This window comes from Vipera berus, assembly GCF_964194415.1.
Source record: "Vipera berus genome assembly, chromosome: Z".
NCBI lineage: Eukaryota > Metazoa > Chordata > Lepidosauria > Squamata > Viperidae > Vipera > Vipera berus.
The window spans coordinates 103,841,996-103,861,846 of NC_138205.1; the positions used below are offsets into that span (position 1 = coordinate 103,841,996).

General features: G+C 38.6%; 1 protein-coding gene across 9 annotated transcripts in view; it reads right to left on the reverse strand.

Annotated features, from left to right (window-relative positions):
- KIAA1217 overlaps nucleotides 1-19,851 on the reverse strand; it is a 263,391-nt gene that overhangs the window by 119,833 nt on the left and 123,707 nt on the right. For all 9 annotated transcript variants that reach the window (XM_081345576.1, XM_081345569.1, XM_081345574.1 and 6 more), the window contains exons 3-4: nucleotides 14,202-14,400; nucleotides 9,078-9,171 (exon numbers count right to left, since the gene is read on the reverse strand). In XM_081345576.1, the coding sequence (XP_081201702.1) occupies nucleotides 9,078-9,171; nucleotides 14,202-14,400 (293 nt within the window). The remainder of the gene's footprint in view (nucleotides 1-9,077; nucleotides 9,172-14,201; nucleotides 14,401-19,851) is intronic.

Sequence of the window (19,851 nt, forward strand, 5' to 3'; positions counted from 1 at the left end):
TGCTTTATTAGATTTTATTCTTGCCTCTTCTTTAAGAGCTATTCTCAGTATAACATCCTGTGAGATAGATGGGATTGAGAAAGAACATCTGGTCCAAATCACCCAATAGGTTTCCATAAATAATAAGAATATATGTCACATAAATTCTTCTTTAACAGAGTGGCGTTGAACAAGAAGAGCATATGCACGTTAGAACTGCTAAATATGTTTATATGAGGGATGGTGGAGGATAAACAAATTGAATATTAGCTAGTCCTTATTAAAAGAGATAAACAGAATTAAGAGAATGAAGTCAGAGGGTTATAAGAAACTTTAGTGGTCATCCACTTCCTCTCTATCCAATATATGAATTCTCAGAAGTCTTTCTCAACCTTCACAACATTAAGACCTGTGAGACTTCAACTCTCAGAATTCTCCAGGAAGGTGGAGAATTTGGGGAGTTGAAGGTCAAAGGTCTTAAAGTTGCAAAGGTTAAGAAACACTACCTCAGATAAATGGCTTTCCAATCTTTTTTTTTTTAAAAAAAACCCTCCATGATGGGACTTCCGGTGGCGACGCGACGCTGAAAGACAGCCGTTTTCGGGCTGCCCGCTCCGCAGCTGTGTTTTTCCATCGTAAACAGCGGCGATCAGCTGTTTAGATGGATTTGAAGCCCCCTCCTCGGGAGAAGAGGAGGGGGTGAGGCCCCAGGTAGGGGTTGAGCTCTCCGGGGCCGCCTGAGCTGAGAGCTTGGGCGGCTGAAGGATGAGCCCCCCCGAAGCCTGGGTTGCTCCGAGCTGCGCAGCGCCTCTGCTCTGGGATCTTTGGAGCAGAGCCAGGCGTTAGCAACCACCCCTGCCAAAAGGAAATACTTTTGATTATCAAGATGCAGGCAGAGCGGTACAGGAGGTCAAGGTGAAGTGGACTCTTTATTTTTACTCTCTAGCTCAATGGATTTTATAGCTTTAAAGTGAAAGTGCGTAATAAGTGAAAGTGGGGGAAGATGGCGGCTAAAACTTCTAAAGCTCTTCGGAATGCGGGGTCTTCCCTGGTGCAAGAGACCTCATTGCAAGCTTTGCTTCCTCCTGCATCTCCCCCGGTATTGACGCTTAAGGATTTACAAGACGCTCTTGGAAAGCAGGCACAATTGATGTCTGATATGATGGATGAAAAGTTGAAAAAGCTGGAGGAGAAAATGGAGGAGAAAATGGAGAAATTGGAGAGGACGATGGAAGAGAAGCTGAGAGCAATGAGGGTGGACATCTTGTCTATGGTTGAATCCGTAGCTGAATGTGTGCTACAGCTGGATATAAAAGTGGAGGATCTCAGTCAAAAGAACTCTATATTAGAAGCAAAGGTATTAGAAAATGAAAATATAAGGGATAAAATGGACGAAGAATTGAGCCTTGTTCAGTATAATCAGATGCAGTATGCTATTAGAATTAGGGGTTTAAAGGAGAATGGTAAAGAAGATTTAAAGCAGCTGATTTCTGAGGCTCTGGAAGGGGTACTGGGCCAGCCAGCATCTGAAATTGAGGGAAATATGGACAAAGTTTTTCGTGTAAATTCATGGATTGCAAGACAGAGGAAGTTACCCAGAGATGTGGTGGTCTATTTTACAAAGAGAGTAATTAGAGATGAAGTCATTCAAGCTGCTTATGATACTAATTTGGTAGTGGCTGAGCAAGAAGTTTTGGTTTTAAAAGAGATCCCTCCGAAGATCCTAAGGAGAAGGAAAGATTTTGCATTTCTAGTACAGGAACTTAAGAAACGTGATATTAAGTTTAGATGGGAGATTCCAGTTGGATTGGTGGCGACGCACGAAGGTAAAAGACATCGTTTGGTTACTGTGGCTCAGGCACGTGATTTTTATAGTAATGTGTTAAAAGCAACCCCCCTATCATTTTTGGAAGCTGCAAAAGGATACGGAGTGGGAAAGCTTCAAGATGTTGCAGATAGACAGACAGAGGACAATGGTGTTGGAGGGGATCAAGTCACAGTCTCATCGGTTGCTGCAGGAGGCCAGAAGATGACGCGTGCCGCCCTAAGAAGAGCGAGACGAGAGCAAGAGCAAGACCAGCAGAAAGTTATGGAATCTTCAAAGTGTGCTTACAGTGAAGATGTGGGAGGAGAGCGGTCTAAAGAAGTTTTGGGGGTCATGACAGAGGTGCTCCAAAAGTTTTGGGGCGTTAAGATTGCTGATTAAATTTTTAGATTAGAATGTCAATGGAGTAAAATTATTATAGAGGAGAAAGAAAGTTTTTTTTTTATATTTTACACAATTTAAAATTGACGTTATTTGCTTGCTAGAAAAGTATATTAGGGTTATGGACTTAAAGTATGTGTTGAACTAAGAATGGGTATGTAAGCTCCTAATTAACAACAAGTTGTCTTAGAGATTGCCTAAATCTTTTTTTTATATACTCTTTTTATTTGAACTTTTATTTGAACTTAAGGATGATTTGGAACTGCGAGACATTTGGCGTGATACATGCAAGAACTATTTTTCGATCATAGTTTAGTTTGGTCGGAGATTATTAAGATTAACAAAGATAGGCGCTTTTGGCGCGTAACTGAGAATTTGTTTGGAAATTAGAGAAAGGTGGGAGAATGCAAATAGCAGGTGAAAGTTTTTTTTCTTTTCTTTTTTTTTTTTGAAATTAATATGAATAAGGACTGGGATTAAGAAAATTTATTTTGAGTAAAGCTCTTTTTCTGTTTTCCTCTTTTTCTTTTCTACTTTATTTGTAATATTAATATTGTTTGTACTCATTTTATATGAGCTAGAGAGAGATAGAATTTATAGTTTATTGTTGATAACATAGGGGTGTTTATGTTTGTTTTTCGATTTTATGCCCTGTATTTAGCTCTGGGAAGTCGGGGGGGGGAGGAGGGAGTGGGGGAGAGGGATAGGGAGGGTTGGATAGGGGTGGGGGAGGGGGGGGATTAAAGTCAAAATGTATTGTAAAACCTTTTAAATAAAAAAACCCTCCATGATGGAGCATTCACAACTTTGGGAGGCAGGCAGTTCTACCATTTAACAGCTCTCAGTCAGGAAATTCCTCCTTATTTCAAATTTGGATTTCTCACTGTAGATCTTCCACCCACTGGTTCCTGTCCTATCCCTGGGTGCTCTGAAGAATTCATACCATATTTTAACAATATACCTCCAGGTATTGGAAGATTGGTACCATGTCTCCCCTTTTCAGCTTCAACATTCATGGTGATGTTGATGATTAGATCAACTGCCAAACTCACTTCAACAGTTTTCCTTCTCTCAACAATAGCATGGTATAACAGAAAGCTTGCAATAGTGGTGAATGAACCAAAAGCATTGGTTTTTAAACTGGGGTGATAAGGCATAACCTAGAGCTATTTGCAACCAGTTGTTTGAGAATCTACTTTGGAATTGCTGCTGCTAAAACCTTTTTTTTTCAACAATTTTTAAAATTTTATTCAAAATGTTAAAATACAAACTTCAATTTTTTTGACAAAGACAAAACAAAACTAGACAAAATATTTTAAAAAATTTTTTAAAGTGCCCCTGCTAAGACTTTTATGTAAAACAACACTCTGGTTTCTTTCTGGGGTTAATGTCATTTTTCAAGACCAGGAAAAGCGGTAATTGGGTCAAACAGTGTAAAAATCTCTGGTCTAAAGCTAAGGCAAATAACATATCATTGAAAGTTCAGAACTTGACTATCAAAATCAGCAGGAGAAGGTAGTGACATAAGATACCTAGCAGTTGCTTCTTTCCATGTATACATGTTAAGTAATCACAGTTGCAATAATATATTACTTGAGAACAGGATTAGAGCCAATAGTTTAGTTTATCCTGCTGGAAAAAGGAAGAGGCAAAGCAATCTAAGGAAAAGCAGAATGAATCTGAAATTTTTAAAGAAAATATGAACAGAAAGCAAACAATTTGTGTTTAAAAAATGGACATGGGGAAGCGTATCGTTACATAGAAAAGAGAGAAAAAAATTCTTTTGATACTACCTGCTTTCTCTGAAAAAGAGAATAAACTGGAAAAATAAAAACAAAAAGAGAGGATTATGTATTGAAAGATTTGGATCCAATATTTGGTATCTCTTTGCATCCAACGTAAATTTTCCCCACATAATCTATTATTAACACTTCAGGGGTGAGTACATATGCCATATTTCTGGATGCAAACTTGCTTCTGTTAAAATACTGTAATTATAGCAAAGGGTTCTTACAAGACAACAAACAGGCTTTTCAGCACTTGCTTACAATGTGTTGTGCCAGAAATCACAGCAATAGAAACTAATCACCACCTGGCTGGCTGTCTTGCCACTCAAAAGAAAAAGACAACCAAATGTGTAAAACAAGCCATCCAAATCTCAAAGCTGATACGGTACCTTCAGTTTCGTTCACAGCATATTAAAGGGCTTGGCTACATGGAGCGATTATTCCTTTGCTTTTTTTTTTGCTTCATGCCTTTTTTTCCCCTTTGACTTACTCTTCATTATTCCTTTTCTGTATCTCACATAATGTTTCTTTATGAGGATATGTACTATTTTTTTTAAGTAACCAACGGAAGAGGGAGTAGTCTTTCTAAGCAAGAGAGTTTTATCTATAAGATGTAAGAAGAGTTCTTTCGAGTCCAATTTTAAAGATAGAAATAAACTCTTCCATTCCAACTATTATGTCGTGGGCTCTGATGAGCAGGAACGAGAACACGCAGAGGAGTACAGACAAACACATACTTTATTTAAGCAGAAACTGTACTGAGAGATTGGAGTCACCCTGTCACAATATATAGCCAGGCCCTATGGTATTAACCAATCGGATTGAAGCTATACTTGCTGCACAAAGTAGACCAATAGCAGGACTGGCGACGTCCTGTCTGAGCAAAGCACATGGTGATATTCCAAAAGCCCAGTACATAACACCAACCACCATGAATTTAGCTGGAAAAAGGAAGTTATCTCTTCTCCTAAAGAGCTGCTGCCTTTTCTACATATGCACTCCCCCCCTCCCCAGTTTCCTCAGTCTGTTCTGCAACGGCTAAAAATAGAATGTGCGCTGGTAAAGGTGCTTCCTTATACACATTCTTTGTCCTTTCCCACCACTTCCTTCCTTAGAATCACTTATCTGAGGATTCTGAACAAGATACAAACCATCCTCACAACAGCTACTGTAGTGACTCTTTTCTGGCTGTGAAACCTAGTAACATCCCCATCCATAGCAAACTGACTGCTGATCAGAAAATTAATTTCTAGGCAGAAGTGGACATTTTAACTCACCACCTGTAGCATGACATACCTCCACTGGGCTACCAGAGATCCAGGCAAGAGGTATAGAGGAATCACTCCACAGGAAGCAACACATAGTTGAGTTTATATTTATAAATGTTAATTCCTGCTACATTAATAACTGCAGCAATGCTTTGGATTTGCTATACAAAGCATGCTCTTGAGTAATTCTCAAACAAATGCAGAATTCTAAGTCCCTATTTTCACAGGTGTTTTGCACCAATGATTAACTTCTGTTTCAAAATCCTGTGCAACTTACTAAAATCAGGCAGCTCCCTTGGTGACAATACTTTTCTGATAGAATTAATGTATTTTATTCAAAGAGAGTGGGCACTGAGATTTTGAAGGGGAAAAGGGTTTTTAAGGAAATATCTGATCTAAGCAGTAAAAAGTGGTGATTATTTCTCCTGGACAGCCTCTATTTGCACAATTTTAAAGTAGTTGTTTGTACCAGCAGTTATTTTTAGTTTGGGAAAGCCTTGGTGATAAAGTGGCCATAAATAGATCCCAAAATAAAATTAACGTGATGCTTCCATTCTGTTTTACAAGGCTAGATACCTTGGGGAAAAAGATTTTAGGAAAAAGAACAACTACTTTCCGCAGTATGAAAGATTACTATTTAATACCCATTCTGGTACAGAAGTCTAAAAAATTTACTAGAGCACCAATAAAAGCCCATGTATGTACTTAAAATCATGATAAATAGAATAAGATAGGGATAGGGCTAAGAAATGGATGATATATATTTCCCCAAATGTAGAAAAAAGTGAACATTTGCATTTGGCTTTACAATTTGTGGAAGTTAACTATCATCAGTGCTAAGACCTGGAGCTATAGTACAGTTCTATAAATGGTTACTCTGTAGTTCAGTTCCACTGTTTCCCTCCAGGAACTACTGATATTCCTCGACTTACAACCATTCATTCATTCTATTCAAATGCCTGATCTCCGCTCCTTCCGGCGCGATCTTAAAACCCACCTTTTTGAACAAGCCGGCCTGACCTGATGGGATGGGGTTGGGTTTTATAAATTGGTCTTAACTTTTAATCTGTACTAATTTATTACGGGCATCGCTGTTTAATTACTTTTTAATAATTTTTAATTTTTGTATCTTGTTTTTATTATGTATTGCCCTGTTCACTGCCCTGAGTCCTTCGGAAGAAGGGCGGTATACAAAATAAATAAATAAATAAATAAATAAATAAATAAATAAATAAATAAATAAATAAATAAATAAATAAATAAACAAACAAACAAACAAATAAATAAATAAATTCAGCTCTATCTATTATAGCCCCAACATCTCAGCAGGTATTATGGAAGGATCTAAACTTTTCAAATACAATGAATCTATTTACAGTCTCAATAAATAAGCATTCTGACTTTTCATAAACAAATAGTGGGCTGGCATATGCTGTTCAATCATTCCCACCTGGTTACTTTTATCAGCAAGGGTAACTAAACAAAGTGCAGTTTACCTATTAGTTTTTTTGGCATGATGTGTGAACCAGGATTTCTGCTACATCTCTATTAAACAAGAAATGGTGGCCAAAAACAAATCAAGGTTTTCAACTTGGACTTATTAGGAAGAAACATAGGTCAGCATTCCTGGTTCCAAAAAATGGTAGCAGTAACCAAATTATGGAAGAAGGTGCCAAGGTTTGATTGTTCTTCCTAATCAAGATGCAACCTGAATAAATAGGTTTAGGAATTCTACTGTTTATCTATCAAAATTTATATGATCATTAGGTAGCACTAAAGGGAAACAGAAAACATTAATTCTTTGATACCATCTAGTGCAGAGCTTTTCAATCTTTTTACCCATTGTACTGCTTTTAGGAAATGGCAATATCTGAGTACCACCAGTCGCCTAGCAAGGTGTTAAAAACTTGATGACCCCCCCCAAAAGGTCTGTTTGAAGTTACAATGGCACTGAAAAAAGTGCCCCCCAAGCCACAGTCGAGCAAGACACCTGCCTGCCTGCCCGCCCGGCAGTGCTCTTCCTCCTGTCCGAGATATTGTTGTGAGATTTCTGTTGAGGATTGGCAGAGGGGTGGGGTGGGGGTGTTTGGTTTTTATTCCCCCCTATCTGCTGGGTGGTTGCAGCAGGTTTTGGTCACTTCACATGACCCTGGGACATTGTGACCGTCATAAATATGAATCAGTTGCCAAGCATCTGAATGTAAATCACAAGACCTTGGAGATGCTGCAACATTCCAGCTTATAGGTGCTTCTTCCAGGCTCAGCAGAAGCACCAGGATCAGTACCGAGCTTCAACTGGAGCCTAGCGCTGATCCTAGTGCTTCCACTGAGCCCTAACAGTCCTGAAGAAGTGCCGATCAGCTGGAACCTGGCGCTGATCCTGGCGCTTCCGCTGAGCCCTGACAGCCCTGCAGCTCCAGCCATCTCTTGCTCAGGCTTGTGCGGAGCTGCCACCAGTTCAGCTCATTCCCCTCCCCCACTACCACTTTTCTAGGATGGTTGCATACCACCTGCCAGGTGCCAATGTACCACAGATGGTACCTGTACCACTGGTTGAAAAGCCCTGATCTAGTGCAGGGGTGTCAAACTCCCGGCCTGTGGGCCAGACATGTCATCCGGAAGCCACGCCCACCCCATTGCCGGCAATGACAAAACTGTCCTGATATGTTGTGCGATGTCACATGATGTCGCTAGTTTGACATGTCTGATCTAGTGGTTACTCTAAGTTTGTAATCAGATCCAATAACCCTAGACATTATTGGCATGATGTATAATTGCAGCTAGTGACCAGTGCATAGCTTTTAGTAAACTATGATTTGGTTCAACACAACTGCCTTGATTCACACAACAGTACAGGCCCAAACAAAACAAAGTATTTATTTTTATTTATTTTTATTTTAATTCCATTTATATCCCGCCCTTCTCCGAAGACTCAGGGTGGCTTACAAGCTTAGCAGTAGCCTTCATTCTATGTATATGCCTGCTTATTAGGGCTTTCACACACACACCCCAAGCGGCATTATTACAAAGTCAGCTTAATTGCCCCCAACAATCTGGGTCCTCATTTTACCTACCTCGGAAGGATGGAAGGCTGAGTCAACCTTGAGCCTGGTGGGATGCGAACCTGCACTAATTGCAGGCAGCTGGTGTTACTTAAGGAGGCATTAGCCCACTGCTCCACCAAGGCTAGTATGTTATTTACTAGGAAAATGGCGAACAATATTTATTGCCTCACAGAAGTTAGTTAAATAGTTAAGATTTTTGTTTCATCTGTCACATGTCTCTTCAGTGTGTGATTCCTTACTAATGAATTTATCCATGGATTACTTTTGACTACTCCAATAAGTAATAAATGTATTTTTTCAAACAGCTTTATGATCACTGTTTATGATTAAGAGTTACAATCAGTCCCCAAATCGGTTACTTCTAGAATAAGTACAATATAATTATACAAGATACAGAACTACAAACTATCCAACCATGTATAACTCAGCATATGGAAGCAACCCAGGATGTATGATTAGTTTTATTCAGTGTGTGTGAACCCAAAATATTTGACTGATGCACTATGTTGAACTTAAGTAAGTTATCAGAACTCAGACACCATAAAAAGAAAGTGATGGACAATTCTTAATTTGCCAGTCAAGCTTACCTTAAACATTTGCAACATTCCATCAATTTTACAGCCATTATTAACACATTTGGCAAAATAATTAAGGGGGGAAAGACAAAAGGAGGTAATTTTCACACATTGCTGTCATTTTTATGGCCCCAGAGAAGCAGGTTCTCAAATAAGAGAACCAAAGAACACTAAATAAATGAAGGTCTTGGACTTACCCTTACATCTCCATTGATAGTTCTGGGCATGTGATTAAAGACATGGGCAGGATCCTTGTTGTAAACTTTAAGGAAAGATTTGTCTTGAATATTCCTAGAATTAAAAATAAAACACACATGCACACGTAAGGGAAGAAAGGACTTTATCTCAGCCCGTTTACTTTATTTGAATAATCTAGGTATTGACTGGTGAATGAAGAAGCTGCACATTGCACAAACAATAAAAACACTGCTCACTCATCCCCTGGAAGGGAATTTTCTTCTAAGATAAACTCATTTCAAGTTTCATTAAAGATGCTGCAATAACGGTACAAAATCCAACACATTTCATAAATATTTTTATTGGCTTTTCTCAGTACCTTATTACCAAGGCAGTCATATCTTCCCTCTGATTTGAAGTAAGGATACATATTAAAATAAAGCATCAAAACAATATTTGTCAAAGATCCTTAGGATTAAAATGTTTGAGTAACAGATTAACTCCAATCGTTTCAAATGCATAAAGTGAGATCTACTGCTGAATAAACATGAACAGCTTTAAACTGCAAATATCTATAATACATGCTCAATACTAAAATTTTTGTTTTTAAATTCTCAAGATGAATTTTCAGTTAACAAAACTGCTATCTAACTCCATAAATTAAAAAGTCAATGGGTTTGCCATTTAGTTTAAAACCTACCTTAGAGTTTACAGATTAGAGGTCTGCAGTAAATCCTGCTGTTTTCTCCTGCTGCAATAAAGGCCTACAAAGAATGTAATCTAAACACATTTATGCCGTTTTAAAGTTCTGATGCCTTTCATTTAGTACCAATCATCATCAGAGAAACTGCATGTTACACCGAATTCCTCTGCTCCAGGTGCAGTTATATGTTTAGTGGGCTGATCTTAATCAGTGGGATTATCATTTTGATGGAGGGGGGGAAAGAGAGAGAGACATGGTGAAGGATTTTTGGACAAGTCTAGTTTCTTTTAAAGTTGCTGGTAGTTGCTTTGAATCTGTAACTAGTTAGAACTTGCATTGCTTCTATCAAATTCAAGCAGTCTGCCAGGAAAAGTCAGAGAGCTGAAAAGACGAAACAATGTTCACTGTTAAGAAATGTAGGGTTAATTAGATGTTTAGATATAATGAAGTCAGCACTGAGCAGAAACCACAAGAAAAATATATGCCCACGGGCAATGGAAGTTTATCGCAAGTTACGATGGTGCTGAAAAAGTGTCTTATGATCCATCCTTAAAGTTAGAACTGTTGCACTACCTCCTGGGGTCATGTAATTGTAATTTGTGAACTTGGCAATTGGCTCACATTTATGACCGTTCTTGTGTCCTGAAATCATGGGATCACAATTTGCAACCTTCCCAGGCAACTTCTGACCAAGCAAAGTAAATGGTGAAAGCCAGAGTTGCACAACTACAGGTAGTCCTCGACTTACAACAGTTCATTTAGTGACATTTCAAAGTTACAACTGCACTGAAAAAACTGACTTGTGGCCATTTTTCACACTTACGACCATTGCAGTATCTCCCATGATCATGTGATCAAAATTCAGATGCTTGGCAGCTGACTCATATTTATGAGCGTCCTGGGGGTCATGTGATCACCTTTTGTGACCTTCTTACAAGCAAAGTCAGTGGGGAAGCCAGATTCACTTAACCGTGTTACTAACTTAATAACTGCAGTGATTTATAAAATAATATAAATAGGGCAAAATTCACAACAAATGACTCACTTAGCAAAAAAAAAGTTGGGGCCCAATTGTAGTCGTAAGTCAAGAACTATCTGTTTGTGATTCACAATGACCACATTAAAAATGGTTGTGAAATCAGATCCAGTCATCAGATGATTCAGTTAATGACTGCAGTGTTTAGTGACAAAATTCTGCTCCCAGCTGTGATCTGTCTGGCTGGGGAATTTGGGAGCTGAAGTCCACATGTCTTAAAAGTTACCAAAACTGAGGAACACTGAGCTAGCTCCTTCCTGCTTTCTCATATTTAGCATTAAAGTTGATCAAGATAAACAAGGCTTTTCTAAGACAGCAGATCACAACTTTTCAATCACAACAAAGTAAGGCTGAAACTGAGTATGTAATAGAATGAAGAGGCAGCATTATTTCTATCATCTTCTCTTCAGTGTTAACTTTTTACCTGCAGATTGTCTGCATATCTTAGGAACACAAGAAGTTGCTTTTTTCAATTTTGTCAACACTAGCTGGCATTTTTTTTTATTCCATTTATATCCCGCCCTTCTCCGAAGACTCAGGGCGGCTTACAAGCTTAGCAGTAGCCTTCATTCTATGTATATGCCTGCTTATTAGAGCTTTCACACACACCCCAAGCGGCATTATTACAAAGTCAGCTTATTGCCCCCAACAATCTGGGTCCTCATTTTACCTATCTCGGAAGGATGGAAGGCTGAGTCAACCTTGAGCCTGGTGGGATGCGAACCTGCACTAATTGCAGGCAGCTGGTGTTACTTAAGGAGGCATTAGCCCACTGCTCCACCAAGGCTCTTTTTACCATTTCTGTCATGAGTCTTGCCACTCCTGTTTAGACAGCACGTATGGATCCTACGTGCCGGGCTAAACAGGGAGGTACATAAACAAGTACACCCCACACAAATGACAACATTCAAAATGTGTTCTTCCACAAGTAATCTGAAATTGCAAATCTACATCTCCAGGCTCAATCAGTGCATTTTTCCACACATGTAGATGTCTAAGCAACAGCCATCTAGCAGACTGCCTGCTGGGATCCACTTTGTAGTGAAGAACACAAAATTGTCTGTGGAAAGTATTTTCAACCTAAGGGCCCAACATTGAATATCCTCCCCTCCCCCGAGTATCTAGCTTGGTACCCCCTTTGCTTTTATAAAAGTGCTGATTTTCATATTTCATAGCCTTTTCAAGATTTTATGACAAGCTACTCAAATAATGTACAGTATCTGAAAGGAAGGATAAAACTCACCAGCAACAGCATTATCATAATAATTACAAAAATGACAACATTAAGAAGAGTCTTTACAGAAATGTTTTCTGAGTGGGGAGTGCATGACTTTGTGACCTGGAGACTGCCTGGACTAGTAGTCTCTGCAATTTTCTTGGGAAGATTTTCAGAAATGGCTTGCCCTTTCTTAGGGGTGAGAAAGAGTGATTGGCTGAAGTAACAATGCTAATGACCATTGTTGTTTCAAGGAGTTTAGTAGTAGGTTTTAATTGCTCCTTCATATTAAGAAAAATCTAGAAGTTTAGAGTTCATTCTGAGCTAGCTTGCCTAGTATTTTACTCTTGTTTACTGAATAAAGAGGAGGTGGGGGGAGGAATCCTCATATAGCTTCAAAACTTTTCTTGCTGTGAAAGTTTGAGACTCTCAGTTCCCATCCCAGAGTCGTATACCACTCAGTCAAGATCAGGTATTGCAATCTCCTGTTCACAGTACAGTCATGATGTTGTGGTATCAGATTTGATAAAAACCATAGGATTGCTATGGGTTCTTACAATCTTCTCCACAAAGGTCAACCACCCAACTTCCACTGGGTACTGTGGAAAATGGCTGCCCTTGGTGTATCTTTAAGGAGCTCCTTGCAATTTGTAAAAGATTTGGGTAGCATCTTGCTTGGTATGTATGCTTTTCACGTTATGCTTTTAAATTTGTTTGCTTGAGCTAATAATAAAGGTTAAAATCCCTTTATTTACTGAAATGTTCATTGTCTTTGGATCCAAAAGAATCAATTGCCTTTCAGTAAACCAGTATTTTATTGCACACAGCTAATTACTGAATACAAAAAGCCATCTATGGCAGCCATTTTGTGATAGCATCCGAAGCATAACTTCAAACTCTGTCTTTGATTTAAACCTAAAGTATTTGAATCTCTTCAACACATGTGATGTACACTTTCTTCTCATATTAAACATTTTCATACTTCAGAGGATAATCTCTGCCCTAATACTTGCCAAAACACTGGTCCAAGCTCATCCAGGTGGCTTCATACTTAAGATGGGACCAAAACTCATGGTCTCTTGGCTTCTAGTCAGATGCCTTAACCACTAGACCAAAATGGCTGTCAAAGAAATGTCTTCTGATCAATAAAGAAATCAGAGCTGCTTGGTGCATCCTGTGGGAAGAGGTGATGGCCGAAGGCACCAATCTGCCTTTTGGAAAACCAGTAATTTATTGCACACAGCTAATTACTGAATACAAAAAGCCATTCATGACAGTCATTTTGTGAGAGCATCCAAGGCATAACTTCAAAGTCTATCTTTCATTTAAACCTAACATTTTTGAATCTCTTCAACTTATGTGATATACACTTGCTTCTCATGTTAAACATGTTCCTACTATAGAGGATAAATATAAATGGATATATTTTGTTGGTAACAAGAAGGCATAGAATAATAGGAAGCATGTAGCACTTCCTAGACCACTAAAATTATGAAGTTCAGGATAATTTTAATTTGTTACATTCCTTTTTTAACTGTTAAGTTCTATAGCCCTATAATGCGCTGACAGACATTTCAAAAACCTCCTGCAAATGATTCATCCAGATTTCTGGAAAGAGTAATGGAGCACTTCTACATCTACTTATCAGATAGAAAAGAAAGAGGAAAATGAAGCATAAAAGGCACAGATAATGTTTGCAAAGGTATCTTTCTAGATCAGAAGTCCCCAACCTTTTGGGCACCAGGGACCGGTTATGTGGACAAAGATTTTCCACAAACCAGAGGGGGCGTGGTTTTGTGTGCTGCCTGCATCCCATGGATGGCCCTGTTGCTAGCATGCTGCGGCCCGGTACTGGTTCATGGATCGGGGGTTGTGGACCCCTGTTTTAGATGTTTTAGTTCTGGATCCATTCAACACTGGAATGTCACAAGAAAAAATATATTCCAGCCAGACTGAGATCCTTGAGAAAATATTGGAATATTGCATGATATAAGGGTCCTTAGAATATTGCATGATTTAATGGTCTTCAGAATTTCTAAATTTAAAATTTCTTCTTGTTTTTTTTAAAAAACCTGGGAGTGGGAGGAATCATTTGGAGACACTACGAACATCTTGGCACTTGTGGCCAACATATTGCTAATCTTTGCAAAAAAAAAACACCCTACCTCAAGCCATAGAATTTCACTTACCTCACATCACTTAATTCATAATAGATGTTTCTGCTCTCATCCTTGATATATATTGCCACACTGGGAGATTCCAACATTTTCATTGTCAGTTGTTGGGGAAAGGCACTTACAAAGAGGGCACGAATAGTGTCTGTGCTTGTAATCTCATTGGGCATCCTTAGCTGTTTAGTTTCATCTCCATATTGAAGATATAAAACCCCTAGGAGCAAAAGAAAACAGTAAGAAATAAAAGTGTTTGTTACCATGAACAAAGGAGAGTTTTAAGCTGCAGACTAGATGCACACACTCATATATATTCTTTCAATTCAATTTTGGGGAAAAAAGAATTCTCTGGGTTACTCATTATATTTTGTCAAATCATACTAAATTGTAAAGGAATATTTTATCCTGTACTCCTTTTTTGTTGTTAGTTGCGAAGTCGTGTCCAACCCATCGCGACCCCATGGACAATGTTCCTCCAGGCCTTCCTGTCCTCTACCATCTTCTGGAGTCCATTTAAGCTCACTCCTACTGCTTCAGTGACATCATCCAGCCACCCCTGTACTCCTTTACAACAGTTTTACTACAAGGTCCCAAAATTCACTATTTGCTGCAAACTCTGCAGTTTTATAAAGAAGTTTTTACACTCTGTAAACCAATACATTTCTCCAATTTACATTCTAAAAGTGATGGAAGAGATGATGCTATTTATATCTCAATCCTGAGCACATGTAAAACTATTAATGTATAGGTAATCCTCAACTTACAACAGTTCATTTAGTGACTGTTTGAAGTTACAACAGCACTGAAAAAGTGACTCATGATCAGTTTTTGTACTTACAAACATAGCAGTGTCCTCACAGTCACATGATCCAAATTTGGATGCTTGGCAACTGGCACATATTTATGACGGTTGCAGTGTCCTGTGGTCATGTGATCACCTTTTGTGACCTTCTGACAAGCAAAGTCAATGGGGGAGGCAGATTCACTTAACAACCGTGCTACTAACTTAACAACTTGCCACAATTGTTCACTTAACAATTGTGACATGAAAGGTCATAAAATGGGACAAAATTCACAACAACTGTCTTGCTTAGCAACACAAATTTTGGGCGCAATAGTAGTCATAAGTAGAGGATGGCTTGTATTGACCCTCAGGATCTGTAGGCTGTTCACGTTTGGATGAAATGGAATAGACTTTGACTGAGTCACTATGGCTGCTTGGACTCCCAGGATGGACTCTCCCTTGTGGATATTGTGGTCTTGGATGAGGTTTCATTTTCCCAGTCAAGAGTGGTATGCAATTTGGGGGTCCCTCTGGACTTATAGTTACTGCTCAAAACATAGCTGTGGCCAGAAGGACTTTTGCAAGTGTTCATATAATGCATCACTTTTGCCCTTTCCTAGAGTGGGAGGCTCCAGAATTCTTCACGATTGGAATAATGCAATCATGAAGTGACTCATACCCAGGTCATTTCATGATTGGATAATTGCAATCCATTGCACATAAAGCTGCCTTTGAACACCACCCAGAAGCTACAGTTGGTTCAAAATGAAGCATCACAAGCAGTAATGGATATCTCCAGGTGTGTCTATGTGTCACCACTGCAATGGGAGCCACACTGGCTGCCAGTCAGTTTCTGAGTACAATTCAAGATTTTAGTTATTATCTATAAAGCCCTATATGGCTCCGGACTTGAGTATCTGAGTGATTGCTTCCTTCCAATCATTTCTACCTGCTCAATACATATCAGCATAGTGGCTGTGCCCCAGGTCCCCTTCCTTAAACGCATGCACACATGCACACGAAACAGCATCCACCCAGTGACAAGGATGGTGCCATTTCTCTTTGGGTTCTAGAAAATGTTGAAAACCTGGCTTTGATCCCAGGCCTAGGGTTGATGTTTATGATTTAAGGTCCCTGTTTTGTTTTGTTGATTTTATAGTTTAGATATTTTTAGATCATGATTTAATGCTTTAATGTGACGGTAAGGGCTTTCTCCAAGTCCCATACATAATCTATTACCTGTGCAAGCAGTGAAGCAGAGAGCAGTATGAAAGTGAGAAAAATACAGTATCATGACATAATTTGCTGAAAGGCAAACTGAGAAACTGTCTACAGACAAATATCTGCATATCCAAAGATAATACAGCATCCTTTACTGAGGACATTGTAGAAAAGCAGAATATAATGATTAACACTTCCTGTAAAGTTGGATAAATTCCTTCACTGGTGGCAATTATTCTTGCCATCCTCAGCATTAACTTTTCCAGAGACAATTTCAGAACTGTTTTTGAGGTCACCTTCATGATCTTTGTGGTAGTTCTAATCCAAACTTTAAGCATTACTTGCCATTAGTTGTTCTCACCTAATTATAGGTATTCCATACAGTTTAAGACAAGACAAGGAACAGAAATCTATAATATTTTTGTCTTCACATACTCTGTTAGCACTATCCTCTGTATTTATGGTTTTTAAAAAATCCCAACGTCAATTCCAAATTACTATGGCAACATGCTTTTATCTGGAAAAAAGATGTGTATACTGTTGCTGTAATGTTCACTGGGTTTGAAATTAAGCACATGTTTAAACTGAAGTAATCACCCTATAAAAATGAGTTTGGGTTGGGGGTAAAAAAAAAAATTCTATTTTACCAATATAAACCCTACTACAGTAAGTCAAATCTTATTCCTAAATTTATGACCATAGAATTACAATGTTAAGTTTGCTCTTAGATCTCTGCATTTCTTACTAAACTAAACTATATTGTGGCATACAGATTTCTACATGCACAATATATGGTAAATTCCCAATATGCTACTTTCTTAAACATCAAAAAGTCTTATCAAGTTTTGAGGATTAGTTGTAAGTCCCTTTCTTCAGCACTATCATAACTTTGAACAGTCACTGAACAAAAACTCATAACTTGAGGATTACCTGTATTATAAAAAAGAATATCACTAAATAATGTTCATGTTCTTTCAACAAATTACCATTAGTAACCTCATTGATTTTCATTGTAATAGGAATTCTTTGGGAATATATATTTTACTTTAAGTCAGCTTAGATGTCCCTGTGTGATGGGTAACGGGTTCTTGTGTCCTTACCCAGAGAAAAACCACTTTTACCCAAATTGGGGTTAATTTACTGAGGCTTGGGAAGCACTATGCTAGGATGTCAACCTTTTCAGCCAATAAATAATGCAGGATAGGAAATTGGTGTCCCAGAACATCCACAGGACACCAGGTTGGGAATACAGACTTTGATGTTATGGAGGAATATATTGTCTATACTCCTTGACACAAGCCACCAAGGAGAACAGGAGACATTTGTAAAAGCATCTTGATGTAGGTGATCTGAGGCACAACTCTAGCCAAAGGAGTTTAGAAATCAGGTAATATTTCTCCAAAAATGTGCCAGACTCACTGAACAGGCCTATAAAGGAGTTTTATGATGTGATCCTATTGCTCCTGCTAAAACCTATACAGTGCTCATAAGACAGGGGTAGGCAAACTCGGCTCTTTTATGACTCATGGACTTCAACTCCCAGAATTCCTGAGTCAGCATAGCTGACTCAGGAATTCTGGGAGTTGAAGTCCATGAGTCATAAAAGAGCCGAGGTTGCCTACCCCTGTCATAAGACATACCAGATGTACCAATCACTTTAATTAAGTCAGGACATTATAACTGCCTTTTTATACAGGAGCTTCTGGGCACACTGCTAAACAATGTTCATTAACATTGCCTACATAATTTATGTTTACCAAGGAAGTAATGCCAAATGGTATTTTAGCTCTGTCTATTGCCTTCTTTTCAGGTGCATTTTCAAGATATCTGCTTATATACAATGGAAGAACAGATTAAAGCAACAGACAAATGTGATTACACAGGTTTATTTGGGACTGTGTACATTTCATACTTCCCCTGAGGACACATTCCCCAAAATAGACACATAAGCATAATCAATGGTGCATAAACCATTTTTAAAAATCAGTAGCATCAGTCTAAATACTGATTATGTTGGAAAAAGTATTTCAGTCGTGCAAAACATTTACTCAGAGATAAGGTATATTTCATTTTAAATCCTATTCATCTAAAGAAGATGATACAGGAGGTTTATGAAAAAAATAAACAAGAAAAATGTGGCCACATTTGTGCTAGGTAGTTTCCTGGGAGTCTTTTGTTTCAAATCAGTAATTAAAGCTCATTGTTTGGGCCTGTTTTCTTGAAGACCTGCCAGTATTGGCTTTAAATATAATTAACTAGGACTTTCATGCGTCAAGAAGTCAACAGAAAGGACAGATGTGACATAGCAGAAGCTGTTTGTAATAAAACTCCATGGGAGAAAATAAGACCACCATAGTAGCAATGGGGCAAAGATATGAATTGATAAAATCAGTCAGAAAGTATATAGATCATGGATAACCGTGATATTAAATTACTGTGTATGATTTAAACACTCCAAAAACTATTTCTGATACTATAGTACAGCCTTCCCCAATCTTGGCATCTTCCATAAATACATAAGTTCAACTCCCCACCTAGCTTAGCATGGATGTGGCTGAGAATTCTGGATGTTGTGCTACTTGAAACATCACGAGATTGTTATAATCTTACAAAAAATAGAAAGGATGATCTCCCTTAAGACTGGAGTCTTGGTGGTGGGGTCACACAGCTATCACTTTTACATTCCTTGTGCTAGACCAGGGGTGTCAAACTCGCAATGTCACATGACATGTTGTGACGTATCACGACTTTTTTTGCCATTGCTGGCAATGGGGTGGGTGTAGTTTCACCATGGCGCATCCGGCCTGTGGGCCAGCAGTTTGACAACCTGTGCGAGACTTTTTGAGTGCTTTTCCCCTGACAGAAATCAGGACTTCAACATATCAATAAACCTCGATTTACAACTGGTTGCTTTGAGACTGTTTAAAGTTGCAAGGAGTATACCTGGGGGCTATTCACAACCCAGATTCAAAGTTTAAATGGTCAGCTCTTCCCCCCTCCATGGTCATGCTTTTGGTTCTGTGAAATAAAGTTCCTCATTTCTGGTATGTAACATTAATAATCTGTTCTTTTCTTTTATCCCATTTATATGTTCCACACATCTGAGAGTCACTTTGGAAACATTTTGTTCAGTTTATTGACTTTTTCAAATTGCTTTTGGAGATATACTATAATGTTGACATTTTTTCATACAGAAATAATAAAATCAACAATTCTAAGCAGAAAAAAACCACTTTTTAAAACATTATAGAAAAGAAAAGATGAGCCAAGCATAACAGATAAAATTTAGATTAAAAGTCTGCCCTCAAATCTACTCAAACCCAAAGATTAAGGGTTGTGTTAATTTTATCCAGATGTATCTCTCTAACTGGTAAATAAGTGTGTTGACAGTAAACTTGTTCCCATCTCAGAAGAATTTGACTCCTCATTTGAGATGCTCTTCAAAGTGAAAAGGAACACCATTCAAAATACATTCAAGACTTTGCACGATAAGCAAAAGTATTGATGAGGGACAGAAGAGATGCCTGTCATGTGGGCTGAAATCAACATTATCAACTCTGGAGACTTCCGCTGGCGGCGCGGCGCTGAAGACAGCCTCCCCTGGCTGCCCGCGGCTCAGCTGTTTGTTTTTTTGCCTGAAACAGCGCCGATCAGCTGTTCGGG